The sequence below is a fragment of the Gopherus evgoodei genome, chromosome 2 (assembly GCF_007399415.2).
Source record: "Gopherus evgoodei ecotype Sinaloan lineage chromosome 2, rGopEvg1_v1.p, whole genome shotgun sequence".
NCBI classification, from domain to species: domain Eukaryota; kingdom Metazoa; phylum Chordata; order Testudines; family Testudinidae; genus Gopherus; species Gopherus evgoodei.
In genome coordinates, this window is record NC_044323.1 from 190,350,181 (window position 1) to 190,375,950 (window position 25,770).

Below are 25,770 nucleotides of genomic sequence, written 5' to 3' on the forward strand. Positions count from 1 at the left end.
AACGCCAGTCAATATTCAAGATAGGGTATGGAGTAGTTATTCTTTGTGGGTCTCGAAGGTCATTGAAGTGATGGTTTTATGCTACTGAATAATTTGCACTTCACAAATACATTGACAAAACAACATAGTTAGTCTTGCTTCAATAAGCACACACACAAAAATGAATTAAACAATACAACATGTCTCATACATTACAGCTTTACTTTTGTAAACACAAAAGCTGCTTCACTACGGGCATATCATTTCCCTTTTCAAATGATCAGCTTTGTATCCTTGTAATTAATTTTAGCAACTCTTATCTCTTGCACATTAACATTTGAATGAGATGACTGATCATATCTTACTGTAACATTTAAATATTCCAAATGTTGGAATTAGATGTTTGGGAGTATAACAATGCAGGAAAACACATAACCAATAAACAGGTACTAGATGAGAGTAAGCAGTCATTAAAAATCATGACATATCTATCTTTCTTGACCAAAGGAGGCCAAAGGTCTTGAAAGGCTCCTGTTCATAGCATGCCTCTGAATTACTTGGGTCTGTGACCTTTGTACTTTATTGCTCTATCTACTTAGTTTATATCCTTTTATGATTGTTCATTAGATTAGCACGGGCTTTCCACAAGTGATGTGGACATACACTTATGACAGCTGAGCAAGAGTTGTTTTAGATTTTGTCAATGACTTTCCTAGCGTGTACCCATTGTTTGCTATGCTGTAGCTATAGAGGACAGAAGTGATAGACAAATGAAACTTTCCACTTTTACAGAGAAAATGAAATATTGATCACTTATCATAAGAAAGAATGAGCCTGGCATAAGTAGGGTTTACATTAAGAATACAAAATCAGTTATTTATCTCAGGCTACTCTAAGACAATGACTATATATTTTATGGTGAATGTATCTACTCCTAAATGTGCATTTGTATCACAATACCATATATAAATGGGATTGTGAAGAATTTCAAATGAATTCATCATGTCAACTCATTAAGTCTGTAATTTGTTTTCATTAGAATATTTAAATGTTTCCTGTGTTTTCCCACATGGAAGAACTGTTTATAGTTAAATTGTCTATAATTTTTCATGTAATGTCTCTTACAAAAATGACAAACACTAGATTATATAAGACAGAAGGCCACCAATAAAATAACAATCTTCAACAGAATACAATCACTCCAGATCCATAAGCAAAATCTAAGAGAGCAGAATTGTAATACTGAGGAAGTACAATGTATAAAACTGGTTAAGTCTATTAAATGATAATGTTGTTTATTAACAAAATATGTTGTGATAGGTCAATGCTGAGGTTACACAGAAAACATCAATTGAACCATTTCCCTAAATAAAGCTCCAGGGTGCAATATTCAGAGCACTTTATTCAATAAAAAATGCTTTTAAAATGGTACTTTGGTGATTGGGAAACATTGGCATCATCTGTCAACCTAACTGCAGGAAAGTTCAATAAGCTAAATAATGAACCATTTACATTATTTTCCTTAGGCTCCAGTGATTTGCAAACATTGCATCAATAGAGCTCTTTAAAAAATTATGATAAAGACCTCCTAGTCTTTCACTTTCCACTTTTTTTTTTTGGTCATGTTGAAATGTTTACATTATTTAAATGTTTTTGTGGCTTCTTAGTGATTTTTTACCCAATAGCAATATCCTATTAAATTAAATGATACGTGTTTGATATACTAATTTTACTAGTTTCAAAGAGAGGCAAATTAATTTTAAAAGATAAAAAAACACTTAGGACTGTATCTTCAAAAGACAGTTGGTGAGTGATTTTGCTTCATTAGTTTGTAGTTTGAATTCACAAGTTTGGGTGAATGAATACATGGCCCTCCTAAGATGTACAACTGTGGCTCCTCTCCCTTAAAACCAGTCTACAACATGCCCCCTTCCAGCCCCATATTGTCTTCAGGGCCGGCTCCAGGCCACAGCGCGCCAAGTGCGTGCTTGGGGCAGCACGCCGCAGGGGGCGCTCTGCCGGTTGCTGGGAGGGCGGCAGGCAGCTCTGGTGGCTGCAGACGGTCCGCTGGTCTCGCGGCTCCGGTGGACCTCCCGCAGACCATTGGAATTATTATTATTATTAGCGTCAGGTCCACCGGAGCCGCGGGACCAGCTGACCGTCCGCAGAAACACCTGCGGGAGGTCCACCACGAGCCTCAGGACCGGCGAGCGGCAGAGCGCCCCCTGTGGCGTGCCCCCGTGCTTGGGGTGGCGAAATTGCTAGAGCCGGCCCTGATTGTCAACCACTACTTTCCTTCCTCCTCTTCCCTTCAAACTATGAAGTCTCATTCCCATGTGAGGCAACTCTCACACACTCAACCAGCTAGTTATTTTGATCCAGTTCTCCCTCAACTGGAAAATCTCCCTTCCTGCTCTTCCATCAGCTTCCAGTCCTGTTCCTGAGCCACCTGGCCCAGCATCAACAATTTCCTATGACCACACTCCCTACTGCTCCTCCGCACCATATCAGTAACACAGGGCCTGCTTCTTCTACCCTTTGAGCCCAGCATTAATCCAATAAGCTCCTGATTTCCTTTCGACCCTCCATGTAAAATCCACCATTTGTCTTTTCAGCACCAATCAAACTACTCTTCCTCTCTGCTAGGTCAAATTTCTACCTACCTTCAGAAGTCAAGCACTTTCATGCTATCCTCAAATTCTTACACTTGCCCCCATCCACTAGACAAAAGTGGAGCTGTGCTCTTCTACAGCAAGTTTTTCAGGCTCCACACACAACTTCCACATGGGCACAATTTGCAAAGGGTTACTGTCTGGGTTTCTATTCCTGTGATTTAGGACATTCTTTGTTTCCAGGGTCAAAGCAGCATTACATCCTTAGTCATCTCTTTATATTTAGTTATTTTCTTATCTAAAAAAATCCATTTTTATGATGTTTTACAGTATCTTTCTTCCTCAGTGTTTTGAGGTATTTGGTAGCCTAGAATATGATCCAAAAATCAATATGCAAATATGGTAACACAAATTATATATTTATAATAAATTCCAAACATGACTGGTATGCAGAAAAACAATTTCTGCGTATCTCCATTCATCGAGATCATATACATTACGTAAACCCATAGAAATGCCTACAACTGATTGTGGATTATTGATTATATACCCAAAGCAGGATGTCTGAAATCCTACCTTGATTTTAATCTTAAGGAAAGGGATGAATGCCTTAGCCAGTTATCCATACGGGTTCACTTTACAGTTCCTAGACCCTACGGACAGTCATTATAGCATATGAAATACCACAAGCCATGCTAGTTGGCTCTATATGAAGCACTTGACAATAAATATAAGGAGGACAAAGTTTCCTAAAAATACTATTTGTAATTTGTTTCTACAATGAAAAAGTGTGACTTGTGCAGCTAGAATAGTGCTGATATTTTATATGATGAAATATTTAATATTTATATAACACTTATAGCAAGCACAGTAAAATATCCACTGCAGCCTCTAGGCACTATTAACACTTACATGGAGATAGACCTATCTCAGAACTGGAAGGGACCCTAGCAGGACCAAGTACTGATTTTTGCCCCAGACCCCTAACAGGCCCCCTTAAGGATTGAACTAGGTTTAGCAGAGTAATGCTAAACCACTGACCTATATCTCCCCCCATACATATTTCTTTAAATATACAAATCATATTTGACTCCTCACGTTTGCTTATGGAGATCCAAATTAGGATAAAAATATGCTACTTTGTATTTTTATTTCTCACACAAGGTACAACTAATATATTTCTAACTGTCATTCTATGGGTCACTTCTATGGAATTTTGAATCCTGTGCCTTGTGTCAAGCCCATGAATATACTCCTTTGAAGAATTTTATCAGCTAACATGGATAATACATTTAGGCCCTGATTCAAGAATGCATCCCTATTTAGTGCAGCACTTAAGCATGTATTTAACTTTGATCAGATGCAGAGTACCATTGACATCTGTGGGACTTGAGCTTAAGACTTAATTGATTGAAATGGAATTTAATCACATGCTCAAAGTTAAGCATGTGCTTATGTCCTTTCCTGAATTTGAGCTTTAATTTGTGCTGAACATTTTAAAACTTCGGCTAAATCCAAGGCTTTCAGGTTGTCTACCGTTGCTTGAACTAAATGGCCTCTATGCATAGATTTTTTTTTTAAATCCATTTGTGCACCTAATGAGTAGCGTCACCCACCGCTCCACTCATGTTTGTGAGGGGGAATCTGTTTCTTTGTCATTGTGAGTCTAGATTTGTAACCCTTTAGAATGTCTGTTGCATGACTATATTCTGGAGCAAGGTCCTGAAAACCAATTTACACATCCAACTATTGACTTTACCAAGTGCAGTACTTTCATATCAAACCCACAAAGTTGATTCCACAACTTGACTCAGTCAAACAGTTAAGACCAACTCTAAGTACAAAATATCAGACCTTTCCTCCATCAAATCAGCATATTATTTTCTTTCCTCTATATGTTTGTAGTAATCAACTTTTTTTGTGAACTCCCCCCCCCCCCAAAAAATACTAATTCACTCAAAGTTCTCTTTTTCTGTTAATTTTTTTTTTTTTTTAGAAACAATGTTACTCACAAACTAAAACATTTTAACATGGCACACTAACCTCATCAGGACTAGAAGCCTGGTAAGTTCGATTTTCATCACTGAAGTTCTGATCCACTTCTGCATATTCTGTTTCTCCATTCACTCCAGCATGGGATTCATATACTGGGGTGACATTATGACACAAAGCAATAGCTTTCACTGCTTCATGTATCCGACTGCTGACAGTCTTGCGGACCTTGGGTGCTGAAGACTGCACTTTTCTGGAAGGTGTCGAGCTGGTACTGTTTCCACTAGATTGGGAATACATCTTTAAAACATAATAAACACATACCCAAGGCAATGAATAATGAATAAATCCAAAAAAAGAAAGAAACTAGACGAATGTCAATGTACACCTGAAAAGTCACCCCTTGAAAACAACTGTATGAAGGAACTGTTTCAATCTACTTGTGAGTTCCATGCTTGTGATCAAACCACCATTCCAATAGTTGGCAGCTTTTGGCTTTGAAGAGACCCAGGAATATGCAAGGGGTGTTGCACCTTAGTGCTGATCTGTACTGGCAGAGCAATGTGCATATGCAGACACAACATCAACCTACTAAGCCTGTCTCTTTCCAGAGCTATCACTCTCCTACTTTTTATGCATTTTAATTTGAGTCTACTTGCATTAGAGGAGCAAATGCATTTTTCAATAATCTGCTATCATCTGACAATGTATTATAATTATTCCATTCTAGTTTTACAGGTCACCTTTCCCAGGACTTTAAAATATCCATTCAGTCAACAAAGTTAAAGCAGGTATCTAATGAAAGGGGCTACTTAAAACAGCTTTTGTTTTGATCCCTGACACTGTGGGCCACAGAGCTCTCCTCTTTTCCTGTAAATCCCTCCTCAAAACCCTTTTCCTACAATCCTTCAAAATTATGAGCCTCTAATTCGGTCCTTTTAAAATAAGAAGAACTGCACTTTTAAGCCAGTAACTAACTGGATGTGCACGAAACCACCAAAAAAAATGACAAGCTTTTTCTCTGTATTTCTTCCTTACCCCTTTCTCTCCCATGCATGTTGTTTTCTCCTTTACAATTTAGTCTTCCTGTGATCAATTAAGAATAGAAGTTCTTTAGGACGGGGACTATGGCTAAGATTTTGAAAAGTGACTAGTGTTAGTGTGTGCATCAAGTTTTAGGTGTCCAACTAGAAACATTGAAAAGGAGCTTGCTTTTCAGAGGGTGGATCCCCAGGACTTTCTGAAAATCAGGCTCCTTTAACGTGTGTCTAGTTGGACACCCCAAAATGGAGATACCTAAAAATCACTAGTCTGTTTTGAAAATCTTGGCCCATGTCTATTTCTTTGCCTCTAAAGCACAGTACACACCTTTGGAACTATATACAAATTACTGATTTTACATGTTAATGAAACATATTTCTATATGAATTAACCTAGTTCATGTAACAGTTGCTTTTATTTCAGCATGAAAATTTTTCTGGCTTGGGCAGGACAGAAAAATCTAACAATGTAAAAGCTATCCATTTGGCAGGTAGCAAAGAGAATAAGAGTATCCATTTCCCTTTAAAATCATGTTGCTGTTACAGTAACCATCAATTTAGCACCATAGTTCATGTTATACTCCAGCCATGCTCAGCTGAACCTAATTGCATTTATCTCTGAGGTGAAACAGATTATATTTGGTCATTAATCTACTTGGGAAGAGGCCTTTTTGGTCAGATTATGAAATAACCTCCCTTCATCTCACCAGTACTATCAAACACTTTTCTGTTCACTTCAGAGTAACTCAGAAATTCTCTTTAGAAACCAAGCCTTTTTTTCCCTCCCAACTGCATGTACTGATTTGCTGAACCGTGAACATTCTGCCCATCAAATTACAGTGCTGTCTAATAAAGGGTTTAACTTTCTGCTCATCTGGCACTGTTTTTCAGCTACTGCTTTAAACCTCTGCATTTGCATTCTGCTAACACTGATGGCATTACAGCTGCAAATAAATTAAGCTGATTTACTCCTTCTGAATTATGTTATGTTTATTGATGCTTGTATAATTTAATTTCACACAAATTCCATTAAAGATTATGCCCTCTATCACAAAATGCTTCCAGTGGGGAAATATAATCAGGTTATAATAGATTTGTGTGTTGCATTACAGTGGACCTACTAGACTATTGTCATCTTAATAAAACAGAACACAAACAAGCGATAAAAATCAATGTCACATAAGAACCGGTGCCTATCTAACTGGCAGCTTTTATTACCATAGCTTAAATAAAAAACCTCACAATACATTTCTGATTGAAATAACTGTTGAATAGTTTATTTTGTGTACAAGGGTTCCTTTACTTTCTGTTTGCAATAGTTGCTATCAACATACAAAATAATTAAAATATTATTTAAATGTTATTAAGTTATAATACACAACACTGAAATACAGAAAAGTTCTAGAAAAATAGCAAAGTTGCCTTCTGCCAGCTAATAACTGCTAATCTGGATTTGGAAAATCCTTGTCCACACTTGGAAAAATAAACTAATTTTTCTTCATTTTTTTTTTTAATTTCAGAGGTAAATGCCTCACAATTACAAATATTCAGTCTGTCGCATAGCAGCAAATATTAAAAGTTTATTACAATTTAAAATTAATAAGCTAATCTTTTAGGTAAGCAAACATTTATGAAGCGTGCAGTTCTTTTTAATTAGAGATATTCCCCCCCCCCCCAAAGTCAATTTAGTGTTTATGAATAGACCTTTAGTTTAAAACCGTAGTTCAGTCTCCACTCCCAGTCAGCCCTAGGACACTCTGTTGAGACTGACAACTGGAATTGTTTTGTTGTTGTTACTGTAGACACCTAACATGATCCACTAGGACTAACAATTCTTTTTACACAAGCCATCTAACAGCCATCAGATGGCAATGACTTTCAGTCACTGTTATTCTGGTCTGAATTTGGACTGTTGATCTTGAGGAACAAAAGCTCTATATCCCATTTCCAAGATGTATTGTTCCATAATAAAGCTATTGTTTAACATAGATACCAGTTAAGTAAGTAGATATATTGATCAGGACATGCAGGAGAATAAAGATATAGTCAAGTAAATGGATTTAAAGCTGCAGTCCACAACTGTATTTGTTTTAATATTAAAGGGGGTTTGTCTACCAACCTCTTCCCTCTCTACCAGGTAATAACTGAGTTAAGTATGGTGTTAAATGGTCCCACACCACACAACCAAGGAACCAAGGTTTAGCTCGCTTAGCCAAACCCCTCCTACACAATTCATGATTCATCCCAATATTTTCTGCTGCAAAGGGGGAATGAGGACACAGATGAGGGAGAGTTCAGTCTGCATAATGTACAGGGTCCATTAGTCCCCTCCTGGGTCCTGTGCTCAGATTTACTCTGGAGTTGGCCCCGCGGAGACCCTGGCCTATACTGCACACCAGCCACCAATTGTGACAATGTATATTGACAGAGACACAAGGTGGGTGAGGTAATATCTTTTATTGGACCAACTTCCGTTGGTGAGAGAGACATGCTTTCGAGTTACACAGAGCTCTTCTTCAGGTTTGGGAAAGGTATTCAGAGTGTCACTGCTAAATACAGGATCGAACAGATAGCTTAACATAAGTAGCCAGCATATATCCTGAGACCATCCAAGGTGAAGTGACCCATCAACATCCTGTAGTCATAGGATAAAAAAAGGGGGTTAGTGGCTTACAGATTGCTGTAATAAATCAAATCTGTCTCTCTATTCAGTCCATGATTTTTAGCGTCTACCAAAGTTATGAATTTAAGCTCCCAGATTTGTCTTTTAAATATGCAGGTTTCCTTTAAGGAAGAGGATATATAAGATATAGAGTGATAGGTCTGTAAAAAGTATTCATCCACAGGTGAAACAGTGTGTTTGTCTTTTATCATTTTCATGTCTGAGTTCATTTGAGTGTGTAGTGATTGTCTGATTTCATCCACACAGCTGTTGCTTGGGCATTCAGTGCACTGGATGAGGCGTACAACATGTTATGATTCTATGTCTAGGACCCATGGATCTTAAAAGGTGTGTTGTCAGTGGTATTGATCATAGCACAGTGGAGATATGACTGCAGGTTCTGTGTTGCATCTGTTGTTCTGGCAGGGTCTGGTGCTCCTTTAGGTAGGTGTATCCTGGTCTGTGGGGAGCTTGCTTCTGATGGTCAGCATGGCGAGTTTGGGGGGTTGTCTGAATACTAAAAGGGAGGGAGGGATGTTCAGGAAAGATTTCTTTCAGAATGAGGTCACCATCAAGTATGGGGTGCAGTTGTTTGATGATAGCTTTCATGGATTCCAGTGTGGGGTTGTAGATGACAACTAGGGGTGTATGACCAGAGGTTTTTATTTCTGTATTGAAGCACGTTTTCTCAGGATATTTGGAGGTCCCGTTCATGATGTGATTGTCTTCTCTGGTGGAGTGTCCTTGCTTGGTGAAGGTGGTCTTGAGTATTTTAAGGTGTCACTTATCCTGGACTTTCTCCTCAGAGCATATTCTGTGGTATCTGAGTCTCTGGCTGCAGATGATAAATTTCTTGGTGTGTTTGGGGTGGTTATGGCATCTGTAAAGGTAGGTACGGTGATCTGTGGGTTTCTTGTATATCGCTGTCTGTAGGGTTCCACTTCTGAAGCTGATCATGGTGTTCAGGAACTTGATGCTAGTGTGGGAGTGTTCCAGAGAGAGTTTAGTGGACCGGTGGTGGTTGTTGAAGCAGTAGTGGAAATCTATGAGGGAGTTTAAGTCATCTATCCAGAGGATGAAAATATCATCTATGTATCTCAGGAATAAAACTGGCTTTGTGGTGCCTTTGTCCAGAAATTCTTCTTCAAGGTGACCCATGGAGAGGGAGCCCACCCTAGTACCCACAGTTTGGATAATGTTTGTTGTTGAATGTAAAATGAATGAGTTTGATGATTTTTTGGGGGGTGAATAGCTGTGTTGTCCATTGTCTTGTAATTATTTGAGGCAGATAGCTATGCCATCTTCGTGAGGGATGTTGGTATATACGGAAGTGATATCCATGGTGGCGAGGATAGATTTGTGGCTTATTGCAAAAATCTGTAACCCACTAACCCTCATTTTTGTCCTATGGGAGGTGGAACTGTACTCCACTCTCTTTTATGCTTGCCCTAGCCCAATCTGTGTGTGTGTTCTGGGAAAGTAGAGAAAGGACAAGGAGGTGCTAGAGGCATGCCGATCTCAAATCAGGGGTGTCAATGGGCCACTTCACCTTGAATGATCTCTTTGAGCTTGTATTTAGTTGTGATGCTCTGAATATCTTTAATAGACCTGAAGAAGAGCTCTGTGTAGCTTGAAAGCTTGTCTCTCTCACTAACAGATGTTGGTCCAATAAAATTACCTTGCTCACTTCGTCTCTCTAATATCCTGGTACTCACACAGCTACAACACTGCATATATTGACACTGACATTTATTAACCACTGCTCCCCACCGCCTTTATATTTTTTTTTGAAGGTACTTTCATGTTTCTTATCCTTTCCTACCAGGCCTCCATGATGCTGTGAGCACGGGGAAAAAAGACAAAACAAAACCCCACAACCACCACTAAAACTGTGCCAATCTTGCCCAGAGAAGGAAAAGTATCTTTCTTGATCCCAAAATGAGATCAAAGTTAGACCCACAGCAAGCCTGGAAAACCAGCTCTGAAAACAACAAAATATAAGGCAAAGTGGGTAGAGCAGCTTTCAGCAGCAAGGATGGTTGCTGTGTACCCAGGAATGCTTAAATTCAGTGGGTGAGGGGGAATGCATATGGATGTTCACTGTCACTGGAGCCAATCTGCTTCCTTATGTTCCAGGGGTGAAAGTAACTTAAAGGACTTACTAGTACACTGGAGTTCTGAGTGGGGTGTGGCTTCAACCAGAAGGGGCAGGGCCTTTCAAGATTTAAAGGCCCTGGGGCTCTGGCTGTGGCTGGGAGCCCCAGGGCCTTTAAATCACCCCAGAGCTACCAGCTACAGAGGTGGCTGGGAGCCCCAGGGCTCAGAGGTGAATTAAAGGGCCCACGGTTCCGGCTGCCGTGGTGCTCCGGGCCCTTTAAATCACCATGGGGGCCCTGCCGCCGCTACCCCAGGGCAGCAGGGCTGGGGCAGTGGAGGCTGGGCTCTGACAGCAATTTAGGGCCCAGGGCTCCAGCTGCTGCGGGGAGCCTGGGCCCTTTAAAGCGCTGCTGGAGCTCTGGCAGTGGGGCTTGGGCAGCACTTTAAAGGGGCCGGAGCTCGGGGACCTTTAAATTCCTGTCCGAGCCCGACTGCTGGAGCTCCGGCAGTGCTTTAAAGGGCCTGGGCTCCCTGCAGCAGCTGGAGTCCTGGGCCCTTTAAACCCACCGGAGAAGCCGGTCCAGTCCAGCATGGCATACTGGATCTTGCCAGTACACCGTACAGGCTTACTTTCACCTCTGTTGTGCCCGCCCCCAAAATGGTCACTGGATAGCAACAGGAGGCGGAATTCTACTCCACTCTCTTTTGTGCTTGTCCTAGCATAATTTCCACATGTGTTCTGGGCAAGTGGAGAAAGGAGAAGGAGGTGCCAGAGGAATGCCTGCAGTCAACCAGGACCCCAACAGGTGGCCATTCCCTTGGCAGTCCAATCAACAACCTTTACCCCTCACACCAGAAAATGGGAAGGGCATCATAGTATTCATAGCGATATCCACAATATCCCCTATTGAAGTGTACATGCACAATTTAGTTTCAAATGGGATACACACAATAAAATATACTCATTGCTGAATGTAGCTGGAATTATCCTGCAGGACTCTTATCAAATACCCTGTTCTTAACTACGTTAGGTTCCCCAACTTTTTTCTTTCTTTTTTTTAAAAAAACCTTTATGCCTCTGTAATCCTGTTAAAAAATTTAATAGAACCACAGATTATTAGGGTTGGAAGGGACCTCACAAGATCATCTAGTCCAATCCCCTGCTCAAAGCAGGACCAATCCCCAAACGGCCCCCTCCAGGATTGAACTCACAACCCTGGGTTTAGCAGGCCAATGCTCAAACCACTGAGCTATCCCCTTACTACTTCCATCCTTATCCTTTTGACAAACTTTTTTTCTTTATTGCTTGTGTAAGTTAACATGGCTTTACAATGTTTAGGTCTTTGTGATGAGTATCTTCAAAAATGTAATTAATCTTATCAGCATTGTTCTAGATACAGTGTTATCTTTAATTTGTGATCAGTTTGCTGGATGGCTGTCTGTCTATGCTTCAGAGAAAAAATATTGAATTTTCATCAATTAATAGTATTAGATAGAGGAAGAGTTTGCTTCCTAGATAGACAGTGGGCTATGAAAGACGTTTGGAATCAGGCAGGAATTCCACACCACATTACAGTATATTAATTTTAGGGAAGGCCAAATTGTTGCCCGAAACTAGTACCCTGAGGATGCCCTGGGGGGGGGGGTTTATAAATGAGAAAACTTTCACATCTCAATTGTTTAGACCTAAAAAACATTGCATTGCCCTATCAACACTGAGAAAATCTGTTAATATAAAGGAAAATAAGTTATAAAATGAGATACCTGTGAATACGAACTGATAATGTGATTCTGAATTTCATCCATTGTGTCTGTCCCATAAGACACAGTACCCAGATGGAGGCGCTTAAATATCATCTCATTCTGGGTAAGTGTTCCTGTAATAAAAATATCAGAGTGATCAGGAAAAAGACAGTACTATGTAAGAGATTAGTTTGCAATATTTTGTTCCTTTGGGGGTGGAGTAAAGCAGATTATGAAGGAGTATCCTAAGAGCCCTGAGGACTTTTCCATTTTGTTATTTTACAGATATCAGTAAGCCATTGGCAGCTATTGTACTTGCTGACAAGGGGAACTGGAAAAGATCCCTTTGAAGCACATCAAGGTTATTCCTTAATGGCCAAAAGGGTTATCTCTGAGTGAAGAAAGCTGAGGGTCAGAGTAAGCTACCACTCTTTATTCCCAACTATTTACACTGACAGCAGGGGACTAATACTGGGACTAGAAATAAAGCTCAGGTATGTCACAAAACAGTAGAGAGCACCATCAAAAGGCATCAAAACAAGCCAAGTTAGTCCTTTTTTGGGTAAATTAGTCACTAGGAAATACAATCAGCTCAGTTAATTTAAGAAAATGAGTGCAGAAAAAGCAGGGTTACTCATCCTGGAGGAGTCACCATTTCCAACTTCAATTTGGAAGCAACATAACTGGATATTTGCCCCCACTGGACTGATAGAAATTACCTAGACCTGCCTCAAGCAGCGACATTTTCATCTCAAATGTAAGTGAAAGGTAGTGTTCAATATATCTATATATTTTTTAAAGCAAAACGGGAAAGAAATTTCCCTTGGATTAGTCAAGGATGTGTGCTCAAATGAGCTACTGCTGGGAAATGAATGGGAAATTATTCCACAATGAATATTCTCTGTTTCCTTCTTACTTTCTCCCTCCACGTAACAAGGTAGATTTACTAAAGTGGTTGCATGTTAATGTTGCTGATGCTTTTGCCTTGGGTCCACAATGATGTAGGGTAGAGGGCAATAAAGAATAATTCAATGCCAATATGTTAAAAAAGGGGGGGAGCTATTGGAGAGAAGGCTAATTTTACAGTTAATTTTTAGAAGATTGCATGGTTGTATCCAGCAATCAGCCTTAATGTTAGAAGTACTATACCACTGTAGCGCCCAGAGAAGCATACAGATGCGCCTCATAAGAACTTTTCTAAAATTCAGAAGGAGTATAATGTTATGGTGTGGGGAAGGACTAATTATTTTCCAATGACCCAGAGAAACGGCCAGGAGAAATCCAGCTATGTTGAGGAAGCAGTGAGACAAAACAGTCCATAAACTGGGAAAGATAGTGGTTTTTGGTGAAAGCCACTCAGTTGTGGAACTCCTGACCACAAAAAGTCAGGATGAATTCATGTCTTATGTCTTTGTAGAGCACAATGTCAAAGGCATTGTTAAACAGGGTTTTATATATAGAGACAACAGAATGCTAACTGAAGAATTTTCTCACTTCTATAGATATCGTACTGCCTTCCAAAAAAGACCCCTATATTTAAACTTCACCGAGAGAGAAGCAGAAAAACATAGAAACCTTGGAAATCTTGTATTTGGCATCTAGATAACATTGTGACTTGTGCTTTGAAAATACAAGTATAAGTATGGGGGAAAAAAAATCAGTACCCCCTACCTCGATATAACGCTGTCCTCAGGAGCCAAAAAACCTTACTGAGTTATAGGTGAAACTGCGTTACATTGAACTTGCTTTGATCCACTGGAGCGTGTAGCAGCCCCCCTTTCCCCGGAGCACTGCTTTACCACGTTATATCCAAATTCGTGTTATATCAGGTCGCATGCATCTTTCTAGTTGTAAATATCTTCATGGTAACAACATATTACCATAACTTAAATGGACTTAAAATGGATTATGCTTAGAGATCTAGTTTTTAATATTACATTTTCTGTGACAATCTGAGCCACACATATACACACAAAAATGATTGTTCAGTTAAAAAGTCTATGTATAAATAACACAAGATAAAAGATCTTTTTTTAGGTATCTGCATCTTAAAAGGTCAATTGCAACACTTTACCTTTGATCAAAGAGTAAAAAAATGGGATGATATATGTCAAACATGCCTCTTACCACATATTTCTAACACTATTCCATGATATGTATGAAGAAAGACTTCCTGGCAAACAGAGGGAATCAAAGTTGTCTAGAATAGGTCATTGGAAATTAACAATGTTTCCGAATTTGACGAATTTAGCCTGTAACTGGAGTAAGCCTGAAATTTCAGAATCAACATAAATTGTATGTTTTCAGAGACCACTTACATCTGTAAGGAACTATAGGGTGTCAGTCATAGAGTGACACCATGTTCACCACTGACATCCTTGATTTTTAGAAAGCTCTAATTGAAGCGTGGGTGGTTCAGGGTTCCATGATGAAGCATAACAAGGGGAGAGAGAGATCACCACCAGCTAGGTTCTTCTGTTAAGCTCATAGAAAGATCATATATCATTTGTTATCTAAGCTGTACTGAAAGTGAATAAAATAAACTACATTTTGAAAATATAATCAGTCAAACTGGAATTAATCCAGTGTGCTGATATTCCCATTGCATTCTCTTTTGCTCCTTGTGAGCATTTAAGGGAGGCCCTAAATTTCCCCTCTTGTGAGGCTTGAAATGTAAAAATATTTTTGCGTTACAAGGTTAAGAATAATACTTCTGAGGTTTATTTAAAAAAAAAATTGTGTAAGACTGTAGATTACTAAAAATCCACAAATAATTTAAAAATACAGTAAGGAATGCTTCACACTAAGATTTATTCCTATTTGTAAATGCTTATTTTTGATATCCTGTCTTTGTCCCAGTATGACAGTGCAACACAGCAAGTCATAGGAAGAGAGCAAGTTAAAAGCATCAGACACACTATAATTAGTGTTTAGAAACTAGAACTTGTTTAGACAGTTAACATCCAGTTTATGCATCTGATATAGGGTACTTCCATTAGTGCTCTTCAGAGATATAGTCATGCTGTCACAGTCATAAATCTTCCTTCCCACTTATTCACTGGAAGTCTACCACTCCCTCTGCCCAGTAATATATGAAAAATGAATTTTTATCTCAATTTTTGTATACTTGTATAGTATAACAACAGTTAGACCATCACTCACTAAAATATTAAGAACATACACATTACATGCTGGGTATCTATATCAAATAAATTGTATTTTCTCTCAAAATTAACCAGAAAGGCACTCATGCTCCCTTTTGCTTAAATATTATCCAGAACCATGGCATATATACAATAAAGTTAAAAAAGGAAAGAATTTTGTGAAATAATTTTATTTTGTGAAACGTAGATTTTTCACAGAATTTAGATATAATTGGGCAAAATTCATATGAGAAATAGAACATTTCCAGGTGTAGTTGCAAAGTAGCACACAAAGAATGAAAACCTGAGGTAATCATTAAAAAAAAATTTGCAACTCACTTATCTGGTTGTCATATAGAAATTGGTTTGCAAGGAAACTCTCAGTGACTTTAAGGCAAGTAAAGAGAAAAAATTTTTTGCTCTCATGCTTTATGGGCAACTTTTTATGAAATAAAAATACTTATTTTATGTTTTCCCTTCAAAACATTCACGCTTACCAAATGACTATATGTTTTTGGTAACTCTATTGAATTTCAGAATTTATACAATCATGTTATGCTTCAAGATATGAAAACTCTATTCTCTGATTTGCATATGGTGACTAAGCATGAGGGACTAAAATATTAATTTCTGAAGAATTTAAATTTTCATTTTAAAAAGCTAAATGTCTTGTCTTAATGGCTATAAACTTCCAATCGTGAACTGATGCAGTGTTATCTTCTTGAATCTGTAGACAGACAATGCCAGTATCTTTCCAGGGCTCATATAGCTACGAGCAGCGGAGTATGCAGGCACTGAAATTATAGTGGTAGGAGAGTTCCTCTGTATTCCTTTCCCCTTGTCCCAGCCACCCCCACCTTTCTCAAAAATCAAGATGGGAGGAAGGGTAGACAAACAGAAACCTCTTGCCTTCCCCTTCCTCTTAGCAAGCAGAAGGCTTGTGGAGTAGAGCTCTGTACGTCCTCTTACCTTGCAGCAACCAGCAGATGTGGTAGGTGGAGGGAAGGATGACAAGTCCGTCCCTTGTCAACATTAAAAAATTGTTTCTAAGTTCTCCTGGTTGAATGATCACAACCCTGAACTGGGCAAAAAATATCTTGCTAGTCTCCTCAGAATATGATGCCAGTTAGTCATGTCATACTACTTCCTCAACAATAGTTTTCCAATAGTTCTATTTTAGGTTTTAGTCTTCTTGCAGTAGATTACTGGTAATGTCTTGCCAGACCTTTAGTTGTACACCTCTATGAACATTTTAAATATCTGTAGTTTGTGCTTCTAACACAGTTAGTTCGGAATTTTCAGTCTCCTTTCTGTTCTGTCCCTCACAATGGATAATAGAGAAAACAGTGAAGATAAATTTACTGGTAAGTTTAGTTTTAACAGCATTTTTTTACAAATGTGGTTTTATCTGATTTTTCAGAATTTCCTTGGGGTGACTTGGTTAATCTCCACTTATTTCACAATTTTTAAAAATAGATCTTGGCTAAGAATTGCTAATTTGAAAAACTTGCAAACACAGGAGGAAATGCAAAGCTCTTTTCAAAGATATCCAAAGACCATGGCAGCCATCATACATCCCACCATCAAAGTATATTCTTAACGTTGTTTCTGAATACAGTTACCACATGCAAAAAATATCTTGACAAAAAGTTAGTGTGTGATTCCTAAAGAAAAATTTAGTATGTGCTTTATTGAAGCAAAGAGTTTTTGACTACAATTGTATCATTAAACACAGAGCAAAGCAGGCAAAGAGGAAATTAATTTCTAAGGAAAAAGTCCTGCAGGCATCATTTCCTGGGTCGCAACAGATGTGATTCACAACAGAGCAGCGGATAATTTTTTTTTTTTGAGATGCAGATGTAATATTTGATCAGAAAGCTTTGCTAGATTATAAACTGGCCTAACACCAACATTCTAAAAGGCCACAATAAAACAGCAAGTAAGTACTTGCAATATATAAGCATTAATAACTTTGCCAGAAGTTACAAGAGCATATAACCTTTCATACAATATGTGTACTTTGCTTGAAAGATATACTCGTTTAAGAGATAAAGGGCCAGATCCTGAAGCTGCTGTAAATCTGCATAGCTCTATGGAAAGTCCAACTGACTATCTGGCACAATATTTTCAATGTTGAATTTCTGTCAGCAGTAGATATACAAAGACAAACATTCTAAGAAGAAAACTGAGAAAAAAATATTGGCCCTCTATTGGAGGGGAAGAGAAATCATAGAAAAAAACAATAGGAAAAAACGGTTACCTACCTTTTTGTAACTGTTTTCTTCGAGATGTGTTGTTCATTACATATTAGGTGTGCGCACGCCGCTTGCATGGACATTGGAAACTTTTCCCCTTAGCGGCTCCGGTCGGGCTAGCAGGGGGGCCCGCCAGAGCGGCGCCCTGCTCTGGTGCATATATACCCCTGCCGGTCCGACCCTCCCTCAGTTCCTTCTTGCGGGAGACTCTGACAGAGGGGAAGGAGAGTGAGAAGTGTAATGGGTGTGAACAACACATCTCGAAGAACAACAGTTACGAAAAGATAGGTAACCGTTTTTTCTTCTTTGAGTGATTGTTCACGTCCATTAACATTAGGAGACTCACAAACTTACCATAGGAGGAGAGTAGGAGTCAAGGAACAATTGACTGAAGCACAGTCCTGTTGACTGCTACATACTCTCTGGCCTGATGATGGACTGCATAGTGGTTTGTGAATGTGTGTACCGATGACCAGGTGGCTGCTGTACAGATCTCCTGGAGCGGTATCTGTGCTAGGAAAGCCGTCGAGGATGCTTGAGCCCTACTCAAGTGAACTGTGATCGCTGGGGCTGGCACTTTGTCGAGCTAATAGCATGCGCAGATGCAGTCCACGATCCACGATGATATCCGTTGCGCCGAGACAGGGTGGCCCTTCATTCTCTCCACAATGGCGACAACAACTGTGTCGACTTGTGGAAAGGCCTGGTTCGTTCCAGGTAGAATGCCAGGGCCCTATGGACATCTAGGGTATTCAGGTTGTGGTGACTCGGGTCCGTGTGTGGTTTGGGAAAGAATACTGGTAAACACATGACCTGACCATGTGAAACTGAAAGACCACTTTAGGGAGGAATTTAGGGTGTGACCTCTGCTGCACCTTGTCCTTATAAAAAAACTGTATATGGGGGTTCCGAAGTGAGGGCCCTCAGCTCAGACATCCTCCTAGCTGACGTAATGGCCACCAAAAATACCAACTTCCATGAGAGGTGCATGAGAGAGCAAGAGGCTAGGGGTTCAAAAGGTGGTCCCATGAGCTTAGTTAAGACCAGGTTAAGGTTCCATGGGGGGACCCAGTGGGTGAAAAAAAATCGGTCTACTGTGGGGTTGGAAAACACGGAATGCCCAGACTCCCCAGGGTGCAATGCTGATATGGCGGCCAGATATACTTGGATTGAGTAGGAGGCGAGACCCTAAAGTTTGAGGTGCAGTAGGTATTCTAGTATAGATGGGATGGAGGCCTGAAGAGGCTGTATGAGCTTAGGTTCGCACCAATAGGACCACCTCTTCCATTTGACGAGGTATGCCGCCCTTGTGGAAGGTTTCCTGCTACCAAGGAGAATTTGTTGGACCTGGCGGGAGCACCTACTCTCCACAGCATTTAGCCACAGAGATTCCATGCCGTGAGATGTAGAGACTGCAGGTTCAGGTGAAGCAGGCGACCCCTGACCTGCGTGATGAGATCTTGGTGCAGGGGCAGGGTAATCGGGGCAGTCACTGACAGTTCCAGCAGGGTCATAAACCATTGCTGGCATGGTCAGGCTGGTGTGATGAGAATCAACACAGCTTTGTCCTTGTGGACCTTGAGCAGGACCCTGTGGATGAGTGGGAGTGGCGGGAAGGCACACTTCAGACTCCTGCCCCATGGAATCACGAAGGCATCACCACCGAGCCTGGGCTCAGGTTCTGGAAGGAACAAAACCGAGGGCATTGGCTATTGCCCTTGGTGGCAAACAGATCTATTTGGGGAAATCCCCACCTCTGGAAGATTGATCTCAGGATGTCCTCTCTTAACATCCATTCATGCACTTGATATGATCTGCTGAGGCAGCCCACAGCTTGTTTTGCACCCCCAGAAGGTATGACGCCACTAGTTGGACTGAATGGGCTATACAAAAGTGCCACAGGAGAAGCGCCTCATGGCAGAGGGGAAAGGAATGGGCACCACCTTGCTTGTTTATGTAGAACATGGTGGTAGTGTTGTCCATCAGAACTGTCACGCTGTGGCCTTCGATGGTAGTGACACTTCTTCTCTCGACCACAGCCCCTGCATTTGCAGATCCCCCAAGTTTTCTCCCCAGCCTAAGTCTGATGCATCTGTTACCCACGTCAAGGTGGGTTGTGGTGTAGCGAAGGGGATCCCTTCGCAAACTATCTGCTGATCGAACCACCAGCAGAGGGAGTCCGAGACGCGAGCCAGGATTGTCACTACAAGGTCCAAGGGGGTCTCTGCTGGGGCAATATGTTTGGGCTAGCCACAGTTGCATAGGTCTGAGTCTCAGCCGGGCATGTTTGACTACATGGGTGCATGCTGCCATGTGCCCCAGAAGCTGCATGCACCATCTGACTATAGTTGTGGGGAACCGTTGCACAGAGATTACGATTTGCTGGATGGCTAGGAACCTGGGAACCAGTAGGCTTGCTTGTGCCTGTATCGAGTCCAGGATTGCCCCTATGAAGTCCAGTCTTTGTGTAGGTATCAGCGAGGACTTGGGCACATTAATTAGGAGACCTAGCTTGTGGAACAAGTCTAGTGCCAATGTCACAGGGGAACGGACCTCGTCCTCGGACCGGCCAGCGAGAAACCAATCATCCAAGTACGGATACACTGGCATTTTCCTTTGTCGAAGAAATGCTGCCACCCCATGCATTTCGTGAACACCCGTGGGGACATCGCCAGGCCGAAGGGTAGGACCGTAAACTGGTAATAGTGCTGGCTTATGGTGAACTGCAGGAACCGCTGGTGAGTGGGATGAATGGCAACATGAAAGTACGCATCCTTCATATCGAGGGCAGCGTACCAATCCCCTGGATCCAGGGAAGGGATAATAGAACCAAGGGAGACCATGCAGAAGCAGACCTTGACTAGGAATTTGTTGAGTCCGCGTAGGTCCAGAATGAGTCGAAGATCCGCCTTTGCCTTGGGGATAAGGAAGTACTTTGAGTAGAACCCTTTCCCTCATAGGTCTGGATGGGCCTTCCTCCACCTTCCTTGCCCCGAGAAGGGCCTGAACCTCCTGCATCAGGAGTTGCTCATGAGAGGGGTCCCTGAAGAGGGATGGGGATGGGAGGGAGGGGGCGAGGAGAACTGAAGCATGTATCTCACCTTCACTGTGTGCAGGACCCAATGGTCTGATGTTATATTGGACCATGCATGGTAGAAATGGGACAAATGGTTCATGAAACAAAGGGTTGAATCCAGTGAGAGGCTTGGTGCGCTGTCCTCGAGTGCACCTTCAAAATCCCTGCTTGTTGCCGGGTTGTGGCTTGCCCTGGCCCTGGCCTTGGCTAGGCATATTGTTTCTACGCCTATTATCTCTGCCCCTTCTGTGGTAAGGTTCCTGCCTGGGGAGAGGATGGTACTGTCTTTGTTGTAGTGGCTGCGGTCTAAAAGGCTTGCTCTATGTTGCCGGGGTGTGCATCCCCAACAACTTGAGGGTCGCCCGGGAGTCTTTAAGGCTATGCAGCTTGGTGTCCGTTTGGTCTGAGAACAAGCTGGACCCTTCGAATGGGAGGTCTTGGAGAGTGTTTTGGACCTCTGCTGGAAGGCCTGCAGCTACACCAAGTGTCTCATCAGCATTCCCGACGCTATTGTCCTAGCAGCTGCATCTGCCGAATCAAGCGAGGCTTGCAGGGAGGTTTCGGTTACCGCCTTCCCTTCGTCCACGATGGCTGTGAACTCGGGCTGTGAGCCCTGGGGCAAAGAGTCCTTGAACTTGGAGACTGCTGCCCATGAATTAAAACTGTGTCTGTTTAGGATCGCCTGCTGATTTGCAATCGTCAATTGTAGGCCCCCAGATGAACAGATCTTTCTACCAAATAAGTCCAACCGCTTCGGCTCCTTGGCCTTAGGGGTTGGGGCTTGTTGTCCATGCCGTTCCCGTTCGTTGATTGCAGACACGATCAGCCAATGGGGTGGCAGGTGACAGACGAGGAAGTCAAACACCTTGGAAGGAGCCAAGTACTTCCTTTCTACGCCCTTTGCTGTTGGCGCACTGGAGGCTGGTGTTTGCCATACTGTCTTACAATTGGACTGTATTGTTTTTATGAATGGGAGCGCGATTCTGGACGGGCATTTGGGGCTTAGGATGTCCACTATGGGATCCTCCTGCTCTACTGTCTCCTCCACCTGCAAGGCCAAATTTTGGGCTATCCTGCGGAGCAGCTCTTGGTGTGCCCTGTGGTCAATCGGTGGAGGCCCTGAAACTGCTGTACCCATCACGGCTTCATCTGGGAAGGATGAAGAAGTTAAGGCCTTTTGCGCTTCATCCTCTAGCCCTTCCTGTGACTCTTCACCGGCTATGGGCTCCTCTGGGGTTTGCCCAACCGAGCGTGTTTGAGATGGCACTGGGCTTGGTGCCATCCCGGCCTTTCCGTGCTGTGATGTATCTGGTGGTCTGAAAACCGTGGCCTCCTTGTCAGAGGAGGGGCATCCATGCGGGGATCGGGATTGATGTCCTGAGAAGCTGAACCTCGAGGTTCTGGAGGGGGTCCCTTGCTGCTGGTGGTAGGCCCATGGTGTCCAGAAAGGCCACTGCCCTGGTGGGCCCCACTGCGGATACCACGAGGCTTGGTGTTCTCTGTTGGCTGGTGCCCTGCGGGCATAGGCAGAGTGGCCTGAGTTTGCCTCGGAGTTTACGGACGGCGACCTCGAGGGCAACGGCGGTGCTGAGGAACAGTGCCGGTCAGGGACTGGGGAGCAATATCGTATTGACTGGGATCGGGAGTGGTGCTTGCCAACTGGTACTGGTACCCTGGAGTCTGGGAATGACGGCCAGCGGTCGGGCCCGGCCTTGAAATGTCCTGGTGTCTGCTTGGAGTAACTGGGGAAAGCTGAGGTGGTGGGGTCGGTGCCGAGTGTGGGTTGGGACCCGACGCCTTCGAGGCCCGCTGAGTTAAGGACAGCCGGGAGTCTACTGAGGCGGAGCTTGACCGGGACCGATGCCGGGAGCGGTGCCATGATGGTGACCTCAGTGGGTGTACCAGTGCTGGTTTGCCTCTGGACAGCAGTCTTGGTGCCAGAGGCTTCTCCTTGGTCAGGAGGGGGCTCGTTGCAGACAATTCAATGAGGTCCTTTGCCGCCTCAAATGTGTCTGGCATAGAGGGTTGTTCTGGAAGCTCCTCCAGCCCTTCCTCTTCATTTGAGGTGCTTACCCTGGGGCTCAATGGACCTTTCGTGCCAGAGCCATGGGTACCAAGGTCTGTCCTGGGACAGTGCTACCCTTCTGTGCACTCGAGTCCTTCCTGGGCACTGTGCTCTTATGCGGGAAGCGCCCTCGGGGAGGCCCTTCGACCAGGCTGGGGCCGGTCGTGTTGTCTTGGCGCCATAGGCTTAGGGTGCCCCGCTGGTGCTGGGTCACAAACTGATGCTGGGGCACTCTGCACCAAGGCTGCCGGAGCTGTGGGATGGTCCGTAGTTGAGGGCTGTAGTGCAGCCTCCATGAGCAGCTGCTTAAGTCGAAAGTCTTTCTTTTTTAATTCTTGGCTTGAAGGCCTTACAGATTTTGCAGTGCTCTGTCTGATGTGATTCCCCCAGGCAACAGAGACAAGAATCGTGGGGATCGCTAATCGGCATAAGCTTGCGGCATGTGGCGAAGCCTTGGGCGCGCGGCATGCCCCGCCGCCCAGGGCCGGAGCTGGAATTTATCCACACCCAGAACAAAGGAAGCTTAACTATCTACTAAGAAACTGTTAACAACCAACACTGATAAATGTTAGCAATGTTAAGGGACACTCTCAGTCGAGAGATAGGAGTTGTTCCAAAGCTGCCACGGACGGTAAGAAGGAATTGAGTGAAGGTTGGGCTGGCAGGGATATATATGCACCAGAATGGGGCGCCGTTCTGGCGGGGGCCCCCTGCCGGCCCGAAGGGAGCTGCTAAGGGAAAAAGTTTCCGATGTTCGTGCATGCAGCATGTGCACACCTAATGCGTAATGGATGTGAACAATCACTCGAAGAAGCAGCATTAATATGCAATACCTCCTCCCCTTTTCCCTGTACATCTTTCATAAAAACTATGTATGGCCTAAGGCCATTCAGAACTAACGGAAAAAGAAAGGAGCATATGATGTAGTCAGATAATAGCCACTGAAAGGGGTATGTCTGTTCTTTCCTGTGGAGTGAAATCCGTGTTAATAACATGGTTTAGATACTACTGCTCAGAACAGTATTAACTAATCCCTCTGTTCTCTTTTACTCCCATCAGCGGGATCACACAAGAATGGAAGCAGCAGAACAGCTAATGGTAGTATCACATTCTTTGGTGATATTTTCACTTCTGGAGTAGTGGCAGGGGCACATAAAGAAAACACATGAAAGTAGAGCCCCTCTGTCAGTCTGACTGGGGATCCACTGAATTGCAGCTGAGGTTTACTGTAGAATCCCAACCGCTCAGGATTCTCCAGCTTTCTCAGCTACTTCTCTCCTTGCCCTCTATTCATGCTGCATCCTTGCTGGTCCCATGAAGAGCATGTGTCCTGAGAAGGACATATTTTATCTCATGGGATTTTTTTTTTTTTTTTTTTAGTAATTACTTGGTTCTCTGTACATTTTTATACTGACCAAATGCATGGGTAGGGGAAACAATGCAAATAATTATCTCAAAAGATTAATTTTCAGAAAGAGGATTGCTGAAACTATACCTTACTAGTATTAAAGTAAATCACACCACATTTACAGGAGACAAAATAAGAAGTCCATATTAATACATTGGCCTCTAGCAAAGGGCTTGCCCAGAAAATTATGTATCTCATTACTCTATGCATCTGTTTGACTGTTACGTGTAAAGTATCTAATCTGATCCAAAAATTCACTAAAATGTTAATTACAGAACTCAAATGCAAGTCTATGCATTAATAAATAACTATGATAGGAAAACTGTTTGCGTTTGTTATAACAGAATACTTTGGCTGCCATCATGAATAGCAGAAAGCTTGCAGTTTTGCACTCTGAACGTCAGAAACGTTCAATAAATACAGCCAAATATCTTTGTATTTCCCTTGTGATTAGGATCTTGTAGCCTGGAGAGGATAAAATATCATGCTCAGCTGCCCTTGGAAAACACTGGAAACAGCATACCCCCCCATAATGGATGACGCCTTTCTGTCAAACTTATATGTGATTCAAGTCCAAACAACATGGCATTTTGGGTAATGGATGCTATAATTAAAATGTGAGTCCTAAAAAACCTGTTGTTTTAGTGGGTGTTCTTAGTAATGGCTTTGTTCTACATGAAGATAAAAACTCCCTAACAAAGGAATTAATGTATTGCTTTAATAGGCTGCACTCTGAGTTAAGTTTTAAAATTTATGAGTTCTCTGCAGCATTGTTCTTTAAACAATGGCATTGTCAAATGCAACCAGTGAGAAGATTAAAGTTCTCCCAGCAGATTAAGTACAAATTATCTGTCCTCCTGTTTCAGCATCATTTGTTCATTTATCACATAACGTCTAGCATTTCTGGTCAGTGTCAATATGCTCTGCATCCTTGCAGTTAACAGATGTCTTCTCTAGTCGAATGAATTACTTTATGTTTCACGCACTGGTGGCCGCAGATGTGTCACTATAGCAACATCATTAATTTCAGATCTTACCGGAAACATGCACTCCAATCAAACCTAATTATACCACATTGCTTTCTTGTCCCACAATAAGGAAACTATAATGCAATTATTGGGATACTTCATTTTCTATTCTACTGTGGCAAATGAGAGCGCCACTGTGATGGACGCTTCTTGTCAAAAAGCTTATTGATGAAGCACAAACCCAATTTACAATCATACAAAGGACTACCTTGCAATTATGCTAGTAAGGTAATGCTCCTTAGACTCAACAACTAATTCTTAATTATTCCAAGTAAAGCTTGGACTACAGCATAAGATCTGTGCAAGCTGTTTTCTGTATTCTCTTTTCATTTTCAATATTGAGAAACCTGAGGTCTTTGCTTGTATAGAAATAGGACCACCCCTTTACATCTGCTTTTATAAGATCAGGTACCAAGGTCGGCTATAAGAATTGCTGTGCTGCCTTTTTTTTTTAAACTTTAAACATCCAAATCTCAAGAGCGAAGTTAAAAAGTGAGAGTTATTTAATAAAAAATAATGTTTTGTTAAAATTAAAACACCAATTGTTCTCGACAGCTCTTTTGAACTATTTGTAATCATTTAAGGTATCTCAAAGCAGTTATATACAGATTCTATTCATTCTCTCAATTATATGTTTATGTCTGGGATAAATCTTAGACTGAGACACCAA

General features: G+C 42.0%; 1 protein-coding gene across 3 annotated transcripts in view; it reads right to left on the minus strand.

Annotated features, from left to right (window-relative positions):
- Nucleotides 1-25,770, minus strand: part of ATP9B (ATPase phospholipid transporting 9B (putative)) — a 322,516-nt gene that overhangs the window by 42,604 nt on the left and 254,142 nt on the right. For all 3 annotated transcript variants that reach the window (XM_030552602.1, XM_030552603.1, XM_030552601.1), the window contains exons 14-15: nt 12,147-12,259; nt 4,635-4,883 (exon numbers count right to left, since the gene is read on the minus strand). In XM_030552602.1, the coding sequence (XP_030408462.1) occupies nt 4,635-4,883; nt 12,147-12,259 (362 nt within the window). The remainder of the gene's footprint in view (nt 1-4,634; nt 4,884-12,146; nt 12,260-25,770) is intronic.